Source organism: Oryx dammah, unplaced genomic scaffold, assembly GCF_014754425.2.
Source record: "Oryx dammah isolate SB20612 unplaced genomic scaffold, SCBI_Odam_1.1 HiC_scaffold_25, whole genome shotgun sequence".
Classification (NCBI taxonomy): Eukaryota; Metazoa; Chordata; class Mammalia; order Artiodactyla; family Bovidae; genus Oryx; species Oryx dammah.
This window is the reverse complement of record NW_024070209.1, coordinates 74,095,508-74,119,040: the sequence shown is the minus strand read 5'-3', so window position 1 is coordinate 74,119,040 and position 23,533 is coordinate 74,095,508. Positions and strand designations below refer to the sequence as shown.

Sequence of the window (23,533 nt, the reverse complement as noted above, 5' to 3'; positions counted from 1 at the left end):
TTGTTTAACTGAGTGTCCGTCACCAGTGAACAGTGAATATCCTGGGAGACTAACAGTAATAACAACCAGCGAGTTACCTAAAGATCTCTAGTACTATGGGGATAAAGTCAGGAGGAGGAGGCAGTTGGGACCTAAAGCTCCGCCTGCCCAGCCAACCTGGGTGAACTGTGAGCAAAGAAGAAAAAATGAAGACTCTGCACTTGGGTGTTCCTCGGTCTTTGGAACTGTTTTGGTTTCAGCCTAGTTTCTTAGCAAAGTTTCTTTTGAAAGTTTTCTAACTTGTTTTCAGCTGAACCAAGAAGAAAGAAATTTCTATTCTCCGCAAGAGAAGTAAGGGAGCAAGAGCCTGCAGAGGCCGGGTGTGGAGGTGAAGGTAGTGGTGGACATTGTGCCCGAGAACTGCTAAACCTCAAGGAGCGGGTAGAAGCAGCGAGTGTGGGATGGCTCAGAGCGCCCCCAGGAGCCTGCCCTAGTGGGCGTAAGGGATAGAACTTCACACTGCGCTTAGAGGACTGCTAGTCCAGCTGCTTATGTCTGGGACATAAGCTGTGGCTTCTCTCCTGACTCTAGCTGATACAGAGTCAAGTATGGTTTGGAATCATGTGTTAATGTATTGTTTAATGACTTCATTTTTTCTTTACTTAATCAAATATTTTGTTATATTTTGCTTCAATAATGATGTACTTTACAGTACATTACAGTTAGCATTTCATAAAATAATAATAGAAAGCCTGAGGGAGAGGAAAGCAGTGGAAGTTCTCTGTTAAGCAGCTCAGTTGCAGGGAGTAAGGTAGGAGTCGTGGTCCCAGGGCTGGGGTGGCCGCTGCCACCAAAAGCGGTGCTCACAACTCACTTCAGCAGCTTCGTGTTAGCCATGATGAGCTCCTTCCAGTTAACAAAGATCAAGGCCATCTCTCCTTCAGTGAGAAAACCTGGCTCTGTTATTCGTTTCTGAAAAACCTAGATTCAGAGCAAGAAAAGGAAGTCAGCTCTAGGGCAGTACACAGCCTGTGTGGTCTAAAGGAAATGGTATCTTCATACTCAGAAACCAGGAAGAACAAGGTACTTTTATATAAACATAGACTGTTGAATTTTAAACTGCACCATTTCCCTACGTTTTGCTATTTCGGCTCCTCAGGGCTGATTCTGAGGACTGAATCCATCAGTCCCATCAAGGAGAGTCTCATACCCACCTCCTAGAGGTCTTACACAGGTTAATTAAACCGTGGGCATAAAGTACCCCACACCAGGAGGGCCTGCAGAACTGAGGGAGCAGGACTGTCGTCAGACTGCACCATAGGAGTCTTGAAGCAATTAGTGAGAAGTGCAGCAAGAAACACCAACGCCTTACCTCACCCCCAGTGCTGACCACCAAGCACATGTGGATTTCAGAGGCTGGCTGACCAAAGCGGAAGTGATAACACTTTACACTGGTAATCCGAGAACTTAAGGTTTCACAGAGTTCTGATATGCACACACATGCACGTGTGTGTGTAGGTTTCTCAGTTAACTTCACAGATAATGATGTAGGTCCTGCTGAGTCAGGTATTATTATTCCCAACTGACCCATGAAGAAATGAAGGCTGAGAGTGATGTCCTCAAGGTCACAAAGCTAGTTTCCACTAAACAACTAGGGAGTGACTTTAAAAGCCTTAAGGAAATGGTGACATCATCTGAGACTCCTCTCCTCATGTGTAATCTCTCCAAAATACATGTGACATTACTCTGTTGAAACTGTTCTAAACTGACGTTTCTCGAGTTGAATCTGGAGTCCAAGAACTCGGATAAAAGTGTATGGACTGCCATCTCTAAACCTCTATGGTTTCAGAGTCAGACGGAAGATGTCTGGATGCTCCTATGGGAGAGAGAGATCTGGAAACAAGGTCACCCTGCTCTGAGGCACTCTAGAAGGACAGGGAGCGCATCTGATTGTCCTTTCATTCGCTAATTGACTTGTGTTACTGTTTATGCCTTCTGTTGACCGGCTTAGCGTCAGTCTCAGTGAGGAGAGCAGAGGAGGATGTGGTGGCCAGGTCCTTTCGGGGAGGGAATGCTGATGAGAATGCTGTCCACTCGCCTGTGGACAGTGCTTTTCACCCTAAACCCCTGACCCCTAAACGCCTCGCCCCTGAGAGGGTCTTATGAGGTGGCAGAGTGGTTTTCCAAACTGATACAAACGTTAGATGAACACTCCCACTGCCTCACAATTCCACTGGAAACAACTAAACTTTATGAAAAGGTCAGGAATGTCAGGTGTCTGACCGGCAGTGCAGATGTCGTGAGAGAAAAGTCTGAGGCAGCATGTTGCTTCAAGCCTCCCCACCCACCCCGTACCCCTGTCCTTCCTGACAAGGTCACCTCACGGCCGACTGAGGCACCGAGCGCCTCTTCTCTCTTCATTCTGAATGACCTAATCTGATGGCAAGACCTGACTTGAGATCGTCAAGGCCCCTCCAACAGGCAGAGGAAGCATTCTGAGGGTGTGAGAGCGCCTGTTGCTGGTGGTGACTCCACTGTCAAAGGCGACACCCCGGTACAAGCCCCCACCCCGTAGGGAGCCCACAGAGCCTGGCGCCCTGACCTCCACGACGAGCTGCAGGTCGTCCACGTAGCGCTCCTCCGTCTCAATCAGCTCGTGGATGTAGCCCTGCCTCTTCCTTTCCACCGGCTGCATGGTGTCAAGTGTTTGGAGATCAGCACACCCTGTAGAAAAGTAGGGTAGAGTTTCAAAATATTATTTTCTTCTCCTGGAAGGAAAGAGACGTCTACTGGCAGGATGCACTGAGTTTACAAATATCACCTCCAAAGAATCCCATGGCCAGCCAAAGGGCCCTGGGACCTGGGAGAGCAGAGCAGTGTACACCTGCGGAAGCTGGATTCACCATCGGCGCCTCGGTGCTCCAGAGCCACAAATTAGCAACGCCTGTAACGGCTCAATGTGGCCTGAATGTCTTTCTAAGGAAGTCAAGACAGTGTGAAGGATTTTCAGAAACAGCCTCAAAGAGGCCATAAACTGTGCTGAGCTTGTGAAGAACCTATGCTATTCTTGCCATCTCAACACATTTTCCAACTATTGTAATAATTAAAGGAATCAAATGCTCAAGAACAGTGTTTTCCAAATTGCAGGTCATGAGCCATTTGTGAGTCATTCTATCAATTGATTTTTTAAACAGAAACAAAACAAAATTAATAAATGAATCGAAGCTACCATGTATACAGGGGGCTTCCCAGGTGGCACCAGTGGTAAAGAACCTGCCTGCCAATACGGGAGACATAAGAGACATGGGTTTGATCCCTGGGTCATGAAGATCCCCTGAAGGAGGGCATGGCAACCCACTCCAGTATTCCTGCCTGGAGAATCCCATGGACAGAGGAGCCTGGCGGGCTGCCGTCCACAGGGTCACAAGGAGTTGGACACGACTAAAGTGACTGAGCACGCACCACGTAAACAGGATCAGTAAGTACTTCCTGAGAAAATTTTCAGTTAAGTATGTATTTGTGGATGTAAAATGTAGTTCTTACTGTGAGCTGCTGTTTAAAAAGTGTTTGAGAAATATTTCTCTAGATTTCCCAGAGTTAAGTGCTCAGTGAGGAAACCTAAAGTGCCCAGAACCCAGCAGTTCCCAGCAGGAACACTACCTCAAAACGAGGGAACGAACTGGTGGTTCAGGCTATGCTGCAGCCACAGAGCTTGAGGGCGGCCCAGGGCAGTCTCGCATGGCGTCAGGGTGAGAAATACCGCATTCGCTTCAGATCAGTGTACAGGCAGAGCTCAGTGTCAAACTGAAGTGATGTTAATCTCAGAGTCGTTGGGTTAGACACTGAAGGCTTGGCTTACGTACAGGAGCAGGGGAAAGGCCTCAGAAAGCCCTTATCAGACAAAAAGAAAAAGCAGGTAGGGGCCTCGCAAGTGACAGTAATAGGCAGTCGCAGTGTGTGTCCAGGAGGCAGACAGGAGGGCAGCAGGAAGGTCTGGGGCAGACAGGAGGGCAGCAGGGGCAGCCGCCAGCAGCCTCTGCGGACGGCGGAGCTTGGATCGAGGCAGACCCCCGCTCGGGGACAACCGCACAAGGCCACAGAGGTGGAAACGGCCAGGATCAGACCAGGAGGTTCTCTTTCTGACTGCTTCGGAATGTTTATGTGTTTTGTAGAGACTGGGCCTTACAGAGAGTTGTGAAGACAGCTGTTCTACTTTCTGCACATGCTGCCGACGACTTAAAAAAAATTACTCCCACGGTCGAACAAAAATTGATTTAAGGCAGGTTCCATTTGGTGGTACCAAGAAGAGAGCGTGGTGCCACAGTCACGTTCAAACTTCTCAAGCTTTCTGGGGACTGTGTTTCACCCTGTTCTAGCAGGGAGACCTGCAGGAATGAGCAAGAACTGGGGACAAGCAAGGCTACCTCAGGTCCCTGCCTGCCCCGGCTCTGCAGCTAGGAGGCTGGGGGAGGCTGATGCCTGGGACAGTTGCTGATCACCCACCACCCAGCTGGCTCTGGTGGAAGCAGTGACAACGGTTTCTAAGGCTGCTCCACCTCTTCACTGGTGGTTTACAAATCTTGGTCATTCATATCCTGCCACATTCACATTCCAGCTCTACTATTACTTAGATAACATTTTTGTCCATGTTTGAGCTAAACACCTAGGGAAATCATGGGTTTGATGTGCTGGTTATGTTTCTTCTAATAGTCACCACCATAAACATGTAACCATTAACATAAATTGAATTTTCCTGGGCTCTCTTTTTGCATGCCATTGTGTTGGGCACCAACAGGATAGCACACTTTAGGAAAGAATGCTGCTGCTACTGCTGCTGCTGAGTCACTTCAGTCGTGTCCGACTCTGTGCGACCCCACAGACGGCAGCCCACCAGGCTCCTCTGTCTCTGGGATTCTCCAGGCAAGAACACTGGAGTGGGCTGTCATTTCCTTCTCCAATGCATGAAAGTGAAAAGCAAAAGTGAAGTCGCTCAGTCGTGCCTGACTCTTAGCGACCCCATGGACTGCAGCCTACCAGGTTCCTCTGTCCATGAGATTTTTCCAGGCAAGAGAACTGGAGTGGGGGTACCATTGCCTTCTCCGTAGGAAAGAATGATACATGATAAAACCTGCAAGCATTGGCCTGTCTGTTCAATGTCTGTGAATAACAGGAATAGTCTCAGGTAGTTTATTGTTTCTAACGCTGGAACATACATGATGTCAGCTTCATCAGGATGACTATGGGACAATCCTTGTACTAACACCCTAGCTGACGTTTGTGCATTTCATTACTTATGGTTCTTAAATGTTTATCCTCAAAATTTCTAACCTGACCCCTACCATCACTTTTAGATGCTCTTATCTCTGATGTCAGGCGGAAAAAAAATACAGGCATGGTGCCCCTTTAACTTCCTGCCTGTCTCCCTGCTCACTTATCCCTGTACTTCCTGCCCCGTCAGGGGCCAAGAGGATCCTGCTTTGTCCAGAAGCAGAATCCCAACCCACCCTCTCTGGCAGGACCCTTCCCCGCCCTTCCACTTCCAGTCCCCAGTGGTCCCTCCAGTCTATAAGCACAGTCCTGTGTCCCTCCTGCCACAGTATTTACAACACACACACGTTCCTTCGACGCTGCTCCCTCCTCAAACACCCGTCTCTAGTCTTACTGCCAAATGGCTCTAGAGGGGTCTGTCATTCACTCCCCCCAACCCCAGCTCTGTCACCTCTCCAACTTAAGAGTCACTGGTTTCTGTCCCACTGCTCCACTGACACTGCTATTTTCTTTTGTTTTTTAACTTTTTATTTTATTTTGGAGAATAGCCAATGATGCTGTGACAGTTTCAGGTGAACAGCTAAGGGTCGCAGTCATACATAAACACTGTATCCATTCTCCTCCAAACTCCCCTCCCATTCAGGCTGCCAGGTAACACTGAGCAGAGTTACCTTGCTACACAGTAGGTCCTTGTTGGTTATCCATTTTATTAATAAATATAGCAGCAAGACACTGCTTTTGTGAAGGTAATGACGACTCAGCATTGCCAGTCCAGAGACCCCTGGGAGCTCACATCCTCCTCTACCTGCCCACAGCCCTGACACCTCTGATGAGCTGCTGCTTCCAGCCCTCCGGTCTCTCCCTCAGCCCGTCACTCTCCTCTTCCCGGTGTGTCCTTTTGCATTTCTGCTTCTGCCTGCCTCCAGGCTCTCTGCTTCCCCCAGTCCAGCAAACACTACAATGTATTCCTGGCATTCCTGACCTGCAGGGTCAAATGAGTGTGGGCAAAGCTACAGATGTCTTTCTCTGCTGGGGTCACAAGGTGCATGGACATACCAAGGCTCTGAGAAATCCTGCTCTAAAGAAACATTCAGTTTGAGTGAACTCAGAGCTCCCCACACTTACTTGACCAGAGAACCCTCTGTTTTGAGGGGAGAGTAAATCTGTTGAGAACTGAGGAATTAGCGTTTATGGATAGAATACACCCCTCTGCCATCCTCTACACCTGCACTGTCCAATATGGTACCCATTAGCAACGTGTGACTACTCAGCACTTGAACCTTGGCCAGTCCAAATAGAGAAGTGCTATGAATGTGAAATATACAGCAGACTTTAAAGACCCAGTACAAACATCCCGGAATGCAAAATAATGCATCAGTACAGAAATTGTTACACCAATTACATATTGAAATGATAATATTTTGGATAATGCTGGGTTAAGTAAAAATAATTATTAAAATTAATTCCATCTGTTTCTTTTTACTTTTTAAAATGTAGCTGCTGGAAACTTTTAAATTACATATGGGCTTGTATTTGTGACTTACATTATATTTATATCGAACAGCTCAAGCCAGCCGCTACATTTTTTTTATCAGGTTTCCTCCCTGATGGAAATGTTCAATGGCTGCTGTTTTTTTTTTGCAGAATGAGGTCCTAACTCGGGGGGAGCACGAGGCTCCGGAGTCTCCTGAATCCACCAGCAGCCTGCCTCTGAGCATGCCGCCCACCTTCTGGCCAGCCTGGCCTGTGCTCAGTGCTCATGATGAGCTGCACGCACTGGCCATGCCTTGGCTGTTTCCGCTTCTGTCCTGGGCTCTGTCCACAGCCCGTCTCCACATAGAAGCCACCTCATTACCCCTTCAGGGGACGCTCACAGGATCCCACTCGGGAAACCGCTCACATGCCCTGCCCCACTTGCTCCCACACTGCCTCTCCTTCATGTTTCCATGAAACTGGTTTGCATCTATATTATAATACTTCACATAACGTGACTTGTAGTCCATCTGTATACAGTTAGTATGGCCATCTCTCCCAGTGGAGGTTAGGGACTGTGTCTGACACAGTCTATAACATAACACTTAGCAGTGCTTTTGCCCATGGAGGTCAGGAAATACTTATTGAACGGAAGACTATTTGGTCATCTCCAGACCCATTTCTCGTCTTTCCCCTGCTCTGCTCCGTACTTTTGTCTTACTGAAGCACATCTCTTAATGGTTCCTTTAGTCACGTCTATTAGTGGTAAATACTTTCAAATTTTGCCTGAAAATGCCTTTATCTCCCCTCCTTTCATGAATAGTTTAATTAAAATTCTAGTTTGTCAGTTATTTTTTCTTAACACTTCCTATCGTCGAGTTGTGTGCAGTCAAGTCTGACTGCTGTTCTTATGTAGTTATTCTGCTCTTTCTTGCTTACTATTTTCAACATTTTTTTTTTCTCTTTGGTGTTTTGCAGTCTAGGTATGGCTTTATTTTTTCCCAGAAGTCATTGTTTTTCCTGAATCTGTGGAGTCATATCTTTCATCACTTCTAGAAAATTCTCAACCTCTAAACAGGCCAAACTCTAAGGCTACTTTTGTAAGCTCCTTCCTTACTTGGCTTCTGCCTGGATTTGGTTAACGAGAGGAGGTTCCATCAGGATACTGAAGACTACTAGGGTAGACTAGGAAAAGAATCCTCCTGCCACAACAGTGAGATGACCAGAAAGCGTTTAGTCCCTGCTGGGTAAAGAACAGAAATGCCTGGGCTGCATCTCACATAAATTTGGAGTTCAAGAATTCCTGAACTGATGAATTAACACAAAAATTAGTTTCTGGCTGGTGATACCTTCAGGGTGCTTGCCCAGAGAAAACATACAACTGGTCTGGAGGGTCACTCTCACAACCTTGGTTCCACAGGATTTACATAGAAAAACCAAGTCTTGCTAAAGCTGAGTTCATAGTAAAAAAAAAAAAACAAGGACAGACTCCCCATTCATTTTGAGGATTAGAGCTGCAAGAACTTTAGAACAAAAGGGGGTATAAAATATGTATGTTTAAAATAACTCAAGACATATATAATGTACTTGAAACCCTAAGTAGGGTCTAAAAAACCAATAGGCAGATTTGAAAAAGAAATGAACAGAAAGGTAAATATTATCATAATATTAATAGATGAGATAGCCGATCAAACACATCTGAGGAAACAATCAGTAAATCTGAAAAAGAGCTGAAGAAATTACTTAGCATAGAGCCCAGAAAGACAAAAAAATGGAAAATATAAAATTAAGGTTAAAAGATATGGAGGAGGAGACAAGGCCCAACATACGTCTAATAGGAGTCAAGGAAGGGAGAATAAAAAGAATGGGAAGAGATAATATTGAGAGAATGGTTGATAATTTTCTAGAACTGATGGAAGTTATGATTATACAGATTCAGGAGGAACAATGACTCCTGGGAAAAAAATAAAATAAACCCATACCTAGACTGCAAAATACCAAGAAAAAAAAATTGTTGAAACAGTAAGAAAGAAAGGGCAGAACAATTACACAGGAACAGCAATCAGACCTGGCTGTAGACAGTGCAACCCAAGAACGTTGAGAGATGGGAGTGCTGAGAAAAAGTGACTGTCAAACTAGAATTCTAATTATACTACTTCTCATGGAAGAAAGAAAAGAAAGAAGTCACTCAGTCGTGTCTGACTCTTTGCAACCCCGTGGACTGTAGCCTATCAGACTCCTCCATCCATGGGATTCTCCAGGCAAGAATATTGGAGTGGGTTGCCATTTCCTTCTCCAGGGGATCTTCCCAACCCAGGGATCAAACCAGGGTCTCCTGCATTGCAGGCAGACGCTTTACTCTCTGAGCCACCAGGGAAGCCCATTTTTCATGGAAGAGGGGGAAATAAAGGCATTTTCAGGCAAAGTTTGAGAGTATTTACAACTAATAGATGAGACTAAAGGAACCATTAAGAGATGTACTTTGATAAGAAAAAAATCAAAAAGAGAAATAAAGAGATGCAAAGGGTAGTGGGGAAAAAAAGAATGGTGAGCACAAATACTAGTAATGATGTGAAAAAAGTTATTTATATTAGAAAATAATAATAATGACTAAGTGGGATAAATTCAATGTGAATTTTTAAAAAAGAAGCAAAGAAAATACACGATAAATAAAACATATCAAAAAAGATAGATATAAATAAAAGTATCAAACAGTTCTAGTAAATGTAAATAGCTTAAAACTATCAGTTAAAAGAGAGATTCCAGACAGGATAAAAAAAAAATTCAGCTAGATGCTATTTACAAAGACACCTAATATGTAAAGTAACAGAAATATTAGAAATAAAGGACTGGAAAAAAACTATCCAAATGCAAAATATAAAAGAGCAGTGTGTGTGGGGATTTATTAGCAACAGATAAAACAGGATTTCAAGGACTGTATAAGAAAATATCATAAACAACTCATGAAAATGTAATAATTCTTATTTTATTTGCAACCAACAGGAGCACCTCAAAATCTAAAATAAAAAGCTGTCAGAATTACCTCCCCCAAAAAATAAAGAAAAAAAAAAACTAAAAAATCTATCATTGAAGTAGTATATTTTAATATTTTTCTCTTAGTGAAAATTAGTAAGAATATGAAAGATTTGAACACAATTAACAGGCCTCATATAATGAGAATATAAACAAGAGAATACACATTATTTTGCTCAGGCAACCAGAGACATCTTTGATACTTTTCTTCTTCTCACACCTCACATTCAGTCCACCTATAGCTCCGTCTTCAAAATAGATCAGAGTGGTCCATAATCTGACCACGTCCTACCTCATCCACCACCATCATTTTGACCCCCCCCAACCCCTAATGTAATCTAGCAAGCCAGAGCTATTCTATTAAAACATAGCAGGTCATATCACTCTTTGGATCAAAACCCTTCAATGGGGTGTTCTCACTCTGAGCAAAAGTCAAAGTTCTTAAAATCAGCCCACAAGAAACAATCTCCCCCATCTCCGTGGACACCTCTGTCCTCGCTGCCTCCTCCTCTTGCTCCTTCCTCATTCCAGCCACACTGACCTCTGTGTTGCTCCTCAAGCATCACGTCATGCTCCTTCTACCTACAGTGATCTTCCACGTGTCCACAGGGCTTCCTCCAGATACCCATCACATCTGTCTAGTCTTTGCTCACATATCACCATGTCAGAGAAGCTTTATCTGAGTAGTCAGTTTGAAACTGAAATCCCTCTGCATCCACTTCTCCCCACCCAGCACTTTCTTTCCCTAACCTGCTTCAATTTTCTAAGATTTCACATACTTACTCGTCTTGTTTTGTCTGCTGCTGCTGCTAAGTCACTTCAGTCATGTCTGACTCTGTGCGACCCCATAGATGGCAACCCAACAGGCTCCCCCGTCCCTGGGATTCTCCAGGCAAGAACATTGGAGTGGGTTGCCATTTCCTTCTCCAATGCAGGAAAGTGAAAAGTGAAAGTAAAGTTGCTCAGTCGTGCCCGACTCTTCGCGACCCCATGGACTGCAGCCCACCAAGGCTCCTCTGTCCATGGGATTTTCTAGGCAAGAGTACTGGAGTGGGGTGCCATCGCCTTCTCCCTGTTTTGTCTTACCCTACTCAAATATCAGCTTCAAGAGGACAGGACTTTTTATCTATTTTACAATCTTCTATGTCTCCAGTGGCTGACACATAGTAGTAGGTTTTACAAGCATTTATAAATAATGATATGAAGATAGACTCTGAGCTGCAGGAGATGGTACATTGATATTAACTACAGGCAGTCAGAGAATGATGAAAACATCCTGGGAAGTTCTTTCTGATAGTCAAGAAGAATGGGAAAGCAGGAACAATGAGAGATCATGGCTACTATCAGGTCAAAGTTCCCAGACAAATAATGAGCGGTAGGCCGGGCCAAAAGACGCCCCCAACCACGTCCCCCCTCCCCACATACACTTGTTTTTTAGGATGTGGAGACTGAGAGACAAAATATGAATAATGATTATGAAAACTCTGTGTCCCACTATAATTGGGAACCACTCTTCTAAATCACAGCGCAAGCAAGAAAATGAGGCATCTTCGCAGATAGCTGCCAAGATTCCAAAAAGTGAAGGACAAAAGGCAATCTGTGATGACTGACACAAAGAAAGCTTGTTCAGATGACATCACAAAGTCCCAGAAAGGTCCTTGCCCATTCTGAGGAGAGGAACGCCTCTGAACAATGCTGTTCTCTGTGTCCCCAAGTTCAGCTGCCAGGGTGTCACACAATGGTTTTCAGTCTCACTGTGTGGAAAATCAGTGAGAAGATAAGATTTTAACAGTAAATCCAGATGACTGAGCTGGGTGCATTTTCTGAAGGCTGCCTTTAATACTGAAGCTTTATCAGGGCAATAGGAAATTACTGGACATCTCATTTTGTAAGAGAATAGCCTTTTATCTGCTTGGCAAATATTTACTGAGTGCAAACCATGTGCCGGGTAGCATGCTCCCACCATGAAGCCATACATTTTTGTGGTTTTGCTTTTGGAAATTTAAATAATCCTTGAACCATTTTTTAAGCTCTTGCGTGGTTTTTTGATGCTTGTCAAGTTCTATGCCATCAGGTGTTATGTCGCTTAAGTACAAAAAGGTCTGTCTGTGTATAGTCTAATGCTGCAGACCATCAGAAAGCAAAATATTTGACTATCAGAAAACAGACACATTCTAGAACTGCCAAGAGCAGCTCTAATGATAAATGCAAGTGGATCTGCATTTACCAAAATAAAATCAATTTGGTGTTATTTTTTAATTTACAGTAAAATATTATAAGCCTAAAAGACAGCAAAGACCTCCCCAAAGCAGACAGAAGTGCAGATTCTGGCCTCAAAAAGCAGTTAGTTGAAGCTGATTTTTGCATTATCTTCTAGTCTCCCAGACTTGATCCTATATCACTGACTCAACTTAGGGAATTAATGTACTATTCAGAATACAGAATATTATGAAGAGATGTCATGAAAGAGTAGTTTCATGTCCATCCAGCATAGAACTTCCAATTTTAACAGTACACTATTTACAAACCTCCAATCAATCCTCTGATTAACAAATACAAATTTGACCCCTACATATAAGCATATGGAAAATCTGAGGCTTAGTAGTTAAGAGACTTACTGTAGGATTTAGAACTACTAAATCCCTAAATCTAGGTGTGTTGATTCAAGTCTTACACTTTGAAATTCCAGGCCCTTTTAAATGGTGCTTACATGACAATCCTATCTGGGGTGAAACACTGGCAATAGCCTGTACGAACCTGACCTGACCTCAAGCTTGCTGAATTCTCCAGGGAAAAAAAGATTTCAGTAGAAATAGTTGGAATGCCAAAAAATCCAAAGGCACTGAAGAAGCCAAGAGGGTCCTTATTCACCTTTAACTCTTTTTTTATATCTCTGTGACATCATTGGTTCCTTTACTAAACTTCTATTCGGTTACACATACATAACAACTTGTATCTAACAGCCAATTTCAAACAGACTGTGTACCCTTCACGCTCTGTATTAGATCGTCCATTGCTACAGTACTGACCTGGGGCAACAGGAGTTTCATCTGCACACACAGTTTTTTCTGGTTATTACTAAGCAGACTGCTACACCTCTAACTTTACCCAATGGTATGACTATACAGCCTGTGTTTTCCAGCTTGTTTATGACTATATAATACTATGCCCCAAACCGCCGAGTTTAGAACACACTAATTCTGTAGCACTGCCTGATTCTGATTTCATGGTGGTTAACAGATGACCACTGGTGACAGGTTTCAAAGCAGCAGGTCCTTCCAGTACCTTGAAATGCAATTTTACCAGCCTCAATTCATTTAAAGCTGTTAATGCTCTTTACCCTCTTCTCACCTATATCTTGGAATTAAATGATGATTGTTCTAATTTTGTGATTTGAAGTAACAGCAACTCCAAGTTAGTGAGGGATGGCTAGAAGCACAAGCTCTGGAGTCAGATCTGGACACTAGTTATATTCCATCACACCCAAGATGTTTAGTTCATCACTTAGGATACAGCAAATGCTTGGTAAGTATTAACTGTTACTTCCAGTATCTATATGCTAAGACACTGGACTGGTGCTTCATAAATTGCTTAAGTCTCACCTGTAAGATAGATATTACTCTCTTCATTATACAGATGAGGCGAAGGTTCCTAGGGGTGAGCTCATAGAGCCATGATTCAAAGCAGCCACAACTTCCTATTACCTTCATTTTATCATTCTTGGATTTTGCCTTTGACAACATCATTAAGACATCTCTCTTAAGCACATCTTTCAAAATTTGTTGTTGTTTAAAACAGTTTTAAAAGTGATTATAAAGACAATTTACTCAACTTAAAAATAAGCAAAGGATCTGAATACACACTTCTCCAAAAAAGACATACAGGTGGCCAACAAGCACATGAGAAGACACTCCGTCATCATTAGTCATGGAGGAGATGTAATTCAAAACCATAAGGTATTACTTCACACCCACAAGGATGGCTTTAATAATATGTCAGAAAATAACAAGCATTGGTAAAAATGTGGAGAAACAAAAACCCTTGTATACTGCTGGTGGGAATAAAATAAAAAATAGTAGCCATTTTGGAAAATAGTCTGGCAGTTCCCCCAAAAGTCAAGCCATTTGATCCAGCAATTTCACTCCTAGGTACAGACCCAGGAAAAATAAAGGTGTATGACCATGCAAAAACTTGTACATACATGTACATAGCATTATTTATAAGAACCAAAGAGTAAAAACCCAAATGTCCACCAATTAATATATGGATAAATAACAATGGAATATTATTTGGCCATAAAAGGGAATGAACTACCAATACATCCTACAGCATGATGTACCTTTAAAACATTATATCCATACAATGGAGGATTATTTAGCCATAAGAAGGAATGAAGTACCAACACATCCTATAGCATGATGTACCTTGAAAACACTATGCCAAGCAAAATAAGCCAATCAAAAAAACCCTAAACATTTAATGGTTCCATTTGTATATGTCCAGAATAGGCAAAAATGGAGACAGAACACAGATTAGCGGTTGCCTAGGGCTTGCCTGGAGAATCCCAGGGATTGGGGAGCCTGGTGTGCTTCCGTCTCTGGGGTCACACAGAGTCGGACATGACTGAAGCGACTTAGCGGCAGCTTCAGCAGGGCTGCATGGGAGGCAGGGTGCTTAGGAAGATGTGAGGGTGATAACTAATGGATACTGGTTTCTTTTTGAGGTGATGAAAATGTTCTATAATTGACTCTGGTAATGACTGCGTAACTCAGTGAATATACTAAAAACCACTGATTTGTATAGTTGGGGGAACTGTATGGAGTGTAAATGATGTCTCAACAAAGCTGTTACCAAAAAAGTGATTATGTTCAGTTTTATCCTTTGGAATATTCTTCTTAGAGATTCTTATCCTTGTTATAACATTCAGCCCTTGCTTCCTCATCTTCTCTGCATGTACATTTTACACAAACACTGCAGCTTTTGATTTTTCTTCTTTTCATTGGTTCAAGCTACGGTTGTACTGCAGGAACTTCATTATTATGAAAATGGGAGGCAATATTAGCACTGGAGAGTAGAAGCTAAGAGCATGGACTCTGGAGCCAACCACTTGGGTTTGAACCCAGCTCTACCACTGACTATCTGTGTAACCTTGACCAAGTTATTTAACTTCTCTGTGTTTTAATCTCCATGACTATAAAAAGAAAACAGTAATAAGGACCTTAGAAAAATACCTAGACTAATAAGGACTCAATAAATAGCACGTTTCCTCTTTTCATTTTACTGATATGAGCAATGGTTATATAGGTAGAATTTTATTATAAGAATGGTGATATTAGCGTAACAATCTCTTTATTCTCCTAGAACCTTTGTTTCTTGTCTTCATGGGTTCCTTTCACTATATAACCCTTAACTCCTGATACCCTCAAAGGTATGATTTTCTCCCCAGGTTACCTCATTTACTTTCACTGGCTCAGAAACTATCAATCTGCATTCATGCCACCAGCTGATATACATCTGATGCTGTATATCTTAATTATATCTCATTACCTGCTGGACAATTCTATCTGGATGTCCCACGGGTACTTTGTAGTCAAAACCAAACTCATCTTCTTCTCCCAACTGATTTTTACATGATTTCTCCCTGTCACCAAGATACAAATCTGGGAATCAAACTGACCCTTTCACCTGCCCACACAATCCATAAATCCCCCACCTCCTCCCAATGTTCCCTCAGAAACTATTCTTAATGCTGCTTCATGGTTTTTTCTCCACCTTGGCTTCACATAAGAATCATCTGAGGAGTTTTTAAAAATCCTCATGCCCAGGACTCACTTCAGGCCATTTAAATCAGGACTTAGGCAACAATAGCTTGTCAAAGGCCTCCCAGGTGGTGATTCCAACGAGCAGCCAAACCAGGAATCTCTGCTTTAGCCCCAGGCCTACTCTCAAGCCTCAACTTGGCTTGCTGGCTTTCCACTTCCACTCCAGCAATCATGAACTGCTTATAGCCACCCCTCTCCTCCGGCATCCAGGCTGCTGCTTGTCTCTATCACTCTCCCCACCACTCTCCCCTCCAATCTGGCTTTCTCCTACTTCTCTTACGGATCGAGCCTTATCCAGAAGTCTTCTCTAATTCACCAATCTACAGATGAATTAGGCATTCCTCCTCCATACTCTCTTGTGTGGTGCGTGCTAAGTCACTTCAGTCGTGGTCAACTCTTTGCAACCCTAAGGACCATAGCCTGCCAGGCTCCTGTCCATGGGATTCTCCAGGCAAGAATACTGGAGTGGGTTTCCATGCCCTCCTCCAAGGGATCTTCCTGACCCAGGGATTGAATCCACGTCTGCTGGAGCGGCAGGCAGGTTCTTTACCACTAGCACCTCCTGGGAAGTCCCTATACTCTCTTGGTGCCCAGTAAATATCTCTCAGGGTACTTAGCATGCTGTTTTATAATTATCTGCTTTCATGCCTGATCCTCTTACAGTTAGGTCCTACCTGAGACCTGGACCACTTGTCACTCATTTTCATATTCTCAGGACTTAGTACTCTGCATTCACTTACACAAATGCTCAACATATGTTAGTTGAAAGACTTTACAGAGATGAAGAAACGTTTTTGGAAAGAGACTGTTTATATCATACATTGACAGATGGGTTGGATTTTGATCCACTTTTTTTCACTCAAGGTGAAACCACCAACTTGATTACTGAAGTGTAAAACTGCTTAACCCTGGTGCCTCCAAGCATCCAGTGGAATTTCTTTTACTGAATATAGACTCTTATTATTTTGTACTAAAAATGTCTTAGTCTACATTTGCAGTGAGTATTAACTTGTAAATTCCTTCCAATCTTTTTAGAGATAAAGTTGGATTTAAAATTATAAATAACATAGTAGTCTATTATTATCCTAGATATTTTCTTTTACGTTCAAATCAAAATTTCTTTTGCTTTTGAGATACATACACTTATCTTGGATCAAACTATCTCAATCATTACCACTTAAAAATTTCTTTTGTCCCTTGTACTACAATACAACTTGCTGGTCTGGACCAAGAGACCACGTTAAGGAAAAAGAGAAATTCCAAAGAAATTCAAACAGGACTACAATATAAACAGTTAAAAATAAGTTTTAAAGGATGCTTCAAAAGAAATACACAATACAAGTAATGTAGTTTGTGTCCCTTTAATAAACACACTTGCATAGTTATATTACAATTTTGTAAAAATGAAAACGAATGACCTCATGCCAAGCGTGCCCAGCATTTGCACAATCTCAATACCTTTAATACTATAGTTTTCAAGACGCACAAAATAAAAATTTAAGGCAAAAAAACAGCACTTTGCAACAATTTAATAATTTATTACATTACAGTAGCATCACAGCAGCATCCAATAATGCCACTATAGGCAAAAATCTCTCAGTCTTTCCGTTAGAGAGTCTATTTACAAGAATTTATAACTTGGTAAAATTCATCCTAAGAAAACTTGGCAAATAAAGCTTTGGACTACAATTGGCATTTCTTTCTCTCCTTTTCCTTCCCCTACTTTATTTTAAACTATCAGAATTCATATTATATTTTAAAACACTAATGTAGCAGTTATACTGTTTTAATAGCTGTATTATTTTAAAATGACTCCCTAGGATAAAGTTTTAGAGGAAACTATACAACAGGTAGGATTGACTTAGATTTTCAAATTTTCTAAAAAAAAATCAGCTTTGGTCTTAGAACTGATTTTTTCATTGCTGGAAAACCCATCAGGTTTAATCACATACTGTAGAAATGATTACAACATACTGCAATTTTTAAATAAACAGGTATTTTGATTCTTCACCTCCTACAGGGTTCAGATTTGCTCAGTTGTGCTCCCATTTTTAAAATTCTATGTTCCTGATAAACTCCTTCTAATGTCTCTTTCTAAGTAAACTGAAGCTGCCTCTTATACTGAATGAGGAAGAGAGCAAACATGTGGCTGAATATGAGGTATTGCAAAGGATTGCATGCTCGTTTAAGGACAAGTTATTATTATATGTCATACCATTTCCTTTACTTTTTGCTTCCTGTCAAATATATGACAAAATATCTAAACAGAGAGAGGTATTTCTGTAAATACAGTAAATTTATTTCCCAGACAGACACTCAGTTTAAATATGCCATTATAAGACTCAGTCCATAGTACCTGATGAATATATTCTTTTCATATTGATTTACAGACACTAGTCTCTACCAGAATGTCCTTCTTTATAGTTATCAGTGTAAAAGTGAAGCAATTTGAGCTACAAAGATACCTTTGAAATAATTTATCAGTGTATTAAATAAGCCCAAATTCAAAATTATAAAGAGAGAATGTTATACTATACCATGTGATTAATTAAGTGGTCTTATTTCTAACCTCAGGGTTTAAGGTGGATTTAAAGTAACTGCCCTGAATTTGAACCCAACTAACATGTTCAGAAAATAAAAGGCAAGACCAAGTAACCCGTACAATTTATAGAAGATCAGCTGAATTTACAAGGACCCAGTCTTTACACTGTACCCTTTAGTGACTGCAGGCAAATCTGTTATGCCACCTGTAAAATAATATTATTGCTTTCCATTTAATGTCATATTTTATAAAAGTATCATGATGATGCCAAATGCTAAAAGTTGAGGTGGTCTAGTAACTAGAAATCCCTGCCTCAGGGAGCATACATGCCTGTTACCATACATCCCAACGATGTGAAGTATTCTGGAACACAGACATTTAAATTTTGTGAAGTTCTAACTAAACGGTTGATTCTTCCTCAAGTGTTGTAAAGTTATGATTTAGGCAACATATCACTAAAATCATTCATTCATAATGTATAGGCACATTAACACAAATATTGCACAAAATATGCCTCAGAGATATAAAAACACATTTCACTCTTCTTAAAGAACTCTGTGAGGAAATAAGACTCTGTGATTGTATGTACACTTTTCCTGATAATACTTGGACATTCAGAAACAGTAGATTGCACTGCAGTTTGTAAACAGTTTAAATTGCATAATCTTCTCTGATTTTCAAATATGATTTAATACTACCCACTAAAAGTCAACTAAGTACTCTCACATTTATAATAATGTTTTACTATCCTTGCAGTTTTCGGCTCAAGGAAAAGAAATAAAGTCCTATGCCAAAGTTACCAATGTGGTTGAAGAATAGATATTAGGTAGAGAATTCTGAATGGTACAATCAGTTCTGTAGCCACAAAGCAGCTTCATGGACACAGAGGAATGCCAGCTCCCATGCAGCTTTCCTTCACTCTAATTCATTCTCAACTAGATAGAGACTGTCTGCCTGCTTCAAGGGCATTTAAACTCTTCAAGCATTCCTTATGATCTTTACTAAATACATTAAGAAGAAAGTCAACCAGTGCCCCTTTGTGACCTGGGATATGGAGTCACCTCATTAAGATAGATAACATGAATTTCTGACTTTAAAATGTATAGATATAAATTCTCTGCCTAAGGTAGGGAAAGTTTCATATCTTATAGTCAATGATGGGAGCCTTTCATTCCTCAAAAATAATCCATTTTTAGGTAATCAGTAAAGAAGTAACAACTGACTGCTGCAGCACATTAGCAGGATCTTCCTGAGCCCAGAGACCCCAGTGGACTCCCACGGTACAGGGCTCATCCTGGGACAGCCGCAACAGATAAACCCACCCTGCTCTGCACATATGGCTGGGCAGGGCAGGCCACTTCCCTCTTCTATGAGGTAGGAAGAGCTCCCCCAAAGTGTCATCACTCCCACACCAAAATACACAGAAAACAGAGAAAAGGATATTTCCAATTCTTGGCCTTTTAACAAAGTTCAATATTGGTACTTATAGTGGCATATTAGAAAGTAATAGAGGAAACAGTGCCTATTGGGGGACAAATCGAATATTGAACCAATTAAGAGCTCACTGTGATTAGGATTAGGTCAAACGTAACAGCAAAACATAAGCAGTTCTGAATTCTGTAATGAATATACATGTTGCAGTAACATTAGAAAAGCATGGCAGCCCATTCCAAACCAGCAAGAACAGTTTGTGCAAATAGTGGGTCTTTGTGTGTTTGAACTCCCACCATGTAAGGGCAAACTCAGTATGCATGCTAATGACCTACAATTACCAAATTAAAAAAGGAGAAAAATGCTAAAGGATGCCAGAGTGAACAGCAGGGAAAGCCACACAAAGACCCACTATCCTTTAACTTGTTACAAATAAAATTTAACTGTAAATTAGAAACACAGAGAAATAACCACAAGTGGCTCTAACATTTGAGGACGAAGCTAAGGAATTGTGTAGGAGATATTTGATCAGGGCTGCCTGCCCTGTCTCCACGCTAGAGTCAAACTTGGATAGTGGGTCTCTGGGGTGCTTTCACACTGGAAGACAACACTGGGTCCTATAAAAAGAAAAATGAGGGATAAAATGAACATAAAGCAAATCAAGTGGGTGAGAAAAATTCTACTGATTACATGCAACATCAACAAATTTGAACTACTAAAATTCTCAACCTTTAGAAAATATCCTAACTACCTAGTAAAATGAAATTTATAAAGGCTTGAGAAACACACATGATAGTCTAAAACTTAACTAGTTTTCACTGACTCATATACTCCTGGCTGTTCTTCCTTTAGAACAGTTTCATTTTTTTCTTATATTTATTATAAAAGACTTAAAAGGGAAAAATATGTTCCATCATTGGAAAATAAGATAACAACAAAACATTTGGAACATGATCACTTAAAAAAGTCAAATGCACTGACAAACCAGAATGCCTCCAAGGATCACTTAGCGCAAGATCTTCCAGACCTAGTGGGTCTGAAAAGTACCTTCCTCTCTCAGGTCCAGGAAAGACACCTCGGGTATGTTTATTAACCAGACAAACTGGCAAGCTCTGAAAACTGCCAAACCATCAGCAGAATTTAAAAATAGTCTTTCATTTAAGTAATCCAAGTTTTATAATTTTCCTTACTACCTCTTCTGAAACCCTGAGGTATTTTTAGGAATATTCAAAGCATAAAAAACTGGACTCCACGTCCAGACTGGGAAATTCAGCTGCTCTATCTAAAGGATGGTCTTCTCCCCAAATCACGCTGATCTTTATAAGCTCTAAAGTGAAAATAATGCACTAATAATTTAAAATGATAGATACAGTAAAAAGTAAATTCATAATACTTGCACTTAATTGTAAACACAGCTCAGCTTTGACTGGGTTACCATTTATATGTTCTTAGAAGCTAAGTTAAAATGAAAGGCTAAAGCTTTTAGATAATTTCACAAGAATGATAAAAACACAAATCATGATGTATTTTATTAAGAAGGACAAAAAGATCAAAAGGGTGAGGAAAGGTGACCTCTGTTTTATGAAGCTAAAAAAAATATTTCCAAGTACTGTTTATTCTCTAATGCTACATTTACCGTCAAGTGTAAGAAAGGTTAGGTAACTATCAAGAGATAATTTTATGTAATACCAAATCGTATACACTGAGATATGGATCCCTGCAGTAAAAGTAGTAAAACAGATCTTAATTCATATATCTCTGTGGCATGAGTTACCTACCTTAAAAAAATCACCTAATGAGATTTTTGCAAGCACTTTATTTGTAAAATAAATGTTATAATTTTCTTCTAACCTAGGTGATGCGTAATAACATGGGGAATAAGGTTGCAAAATTAATAGCACCTGTACACTACAAGGGTCATTCTGCACAGCTGAATACACTAACTGCCAAGCTAGTCTCTACTCTCTCCGAAGCTGAAAAAGGCTGGTGTAAAGAGAAGCCGCAGTATAGACTGCTATCATACCAAGGAACTCATGAAAGAACTAGAACTTTTTTTCAGATAAAGTCTAACAGTAAGGTCTGAAGCTAGGAAAAAAGAATTTGAAAAAAAGCAATATAACTTTTGATTTTGTGGAAGTTTTATTATATTTTCTTTCTCTAAACATTAATAAACATTCCCTGAGAGTGCTCAGTTTAAGATTCTGGTTGAGAAAAGGAAGGAATGCAGTGCTGTCTGCTAAAGCTGATGCACTAGTAAGAAGCAAACAGTTGGATATTACTCACACTGCTGACTTGGATCTGCATCTGTCGTCATCTTAACGTAGTTCGAAGGGAAGAGACCAGTCACCCCACTGATTTCTCCTTGCCACCAGTCAGGATCATCCTTGTTTAAAACATTAATAAGCTGTCCCTTGGAGAAACTGAGCTCATCCTCGTTGTTTGCTGTGTAGTCATACATGGCGATCACCTGACATACTACCAGCGAAAGGACAACAAAGCAACGAGTCAAATTGAGTAATTCTTCCTATTAGCATCATATGTTAAAATTCTGCTAACATTTCCCTCTAGCTGTTCTCTCCCACCCTCCTTCCTCTAGTCCCTGTTTCACAAAAGCAAGAATTTCCCAAATGTAGTTTGGAAATCCAAGCGACTGCTTTGAAGTATGATGGTAGAGCAATTAAACAATTTCAAGGAGTGATGTAGTTCAAGCATCACTGAACAGCTGGCTGTTTCTAACAGAACTTTTTAGAAAGGAAGTTCTCACAGAGGTAAAGAAAGAACAAATTTTAAAATATTTTTCAAATAATTGGCTAATCTAAGAAATGCCGAGTTAAAAAAAAAAAAAAAAAGCTTCCTAAGATGAAACACAAGTTAACCCATTTCCATACCAGGATGAAAGGCAGGTGTAGTTCTTTCACTACTTGGACCCAAAAGTTTAACATGGCTGGCAGGAAACCATCCTTTCTGTCGCTTTTTCCCTCTGGCCTATGAAATTAGCAAAAAAGAACACAAAAAATGAGACTAAAGACAATTACTGAGACATAAACTAAAAATAAGAAAATCCAAACTGTGTAGTAAAGAATTTAACCTTGCCCAAAGGGAGGCCTGGCCTTTGCCTATGGCTCCTGGAAGGTAATCTCAACCTTTGAAATGTCTTGACTGTTAAAAGAGTGTCTCAGTTTATATGGGGGGGGGGGGGCTTAACGATGCAGGAGAGCCTAATAATGTGATTAATGGTGGGCCCTCTGGGTCATAATATGAACACAACCTCTGGAGGGACTGGAGACTGAGTTCAGGCATGCGAACAATCAGCCGTGTCTGCTTGATGGGGTTTCAATAAGCACACTGGAACCCAAGGCTCACGTGAGCTGCTGCTTGGCAATACTCCATGTGTACTGTTGCCAGGAGATTCAATGCTGCCCATGACCCCATGGGGAGAGAACAATGGGAAGCTCTGTGTTAGGAACCCTCCTGAACTCCGACCCATACATCTCTTCCCTTGGCTAATTTTAATCTAAATCCTTTTGCTGTAATAAATCGTAACCATGAGTATAACAGCTTTCAGTGAGTCCTGTGAGTTTTTATGGGAAATTACTGAATCTGGCAGTGGTCTTAGGTACCTCCAAACTTACAATATGTGTTAGGAGGGAGGGTATCTTGAGAACACTTGAATTCTGCACCGGCCTTTGAGGTGAATATTAAACAACTGGAAGATTCAATATGCATCTCAACACTATTTGTAGAAGTCTATTTGGAGATTGTTCAGTCTCAAAGTTCTCTGCATACTTCGCACAAATAATATTCATAAACTAAAAAGACCTTTCTAATGTTCTCCTAATAAGTAAATACTCTTGGAGCTTTGTTAATAATCAATCAAACTAATTATTAATTATTAATCAGTCAAATAAGACAAATTAAATTTTTATTAATCTGATGTTTCTAATGAGCAGGCATTACTTTTATAATAAAATTAACAAATGTTATT

General features: G+C 41.0%; 2 protein-coding genes and 1 long non-coding RNA gene across 10 annotated transcripts in view; 1 reads left to right on the top strand and 2 right to left on the bottom strand.

Moving 5' to 3' along the window:
* The window catches only part of FAM228A (family with sequence similarity 228 member A), a 34,057-nt gene extending 24,535 nt beyond the window's left edge, over positions 1 to 9,522 (top strand). For all 4 annotated transcript variants that reach the window (XR_005718358.1, XR_005718360.1, XR_005718359.1 and 1 more), the window contains one exon: positions 6,892 to 9,522. The gene's annotated coding sequence lies outside the window, so the exon portion shown is untranslated. The remainder of the gene's footprint in view (positions 1 to 6,891) is intronic.
* ITSN2 (intersectin 2) overlaps positions 1 to 23,533 on the bottom strand; it is a 124,382-nt gene that overhangs the window by 11,256 nt on the left and 89,593 nt on the right. For 4 of the 5 annotated variants that reach the window (XM_040224517.1, XM_040224520.1, XM_040224519.1 and 1 more), the window contains 4 exons: positions 22,437 to 22,533; positions 21,832 to 22,023; positions 2,582 to 2,703; positions 854 to 960 (listed from right to left, as the gene is read on the bottom strand). In XM_040224517.1, coding sequence (XP_040080451.1) covers positions 854 to 960; positions 2,582 to 2,703; positions 21,832 to 22,023; positions 22,437 to 22,533 — 518 coding nt within the window. Of the gene's footprint in view, positions 1 to 853; positions 961 to 2,581; positions 2,704 to 16,920; positions 20,166 to 21,831; positions 22,024 to 22,436; positions 22,534 to 23,533 lie in introns of those variants that run through there. The other variant, XM_040224521.1, reaches the window with a different exon arrangement.
* LOC120851616 lies at positions 12,825 to 14,305 on the bottom strand. The gene is made up of 2 exons (XR_005718362.1): positions 14,178 to 14,305; positions 12,825 to 14,092 (listed from the first exon to the last, which is right to left on the bottom strand). It is a non-coding gene; the product is annotated as an uncharacterized LOC120851616 (long non-coding RNA).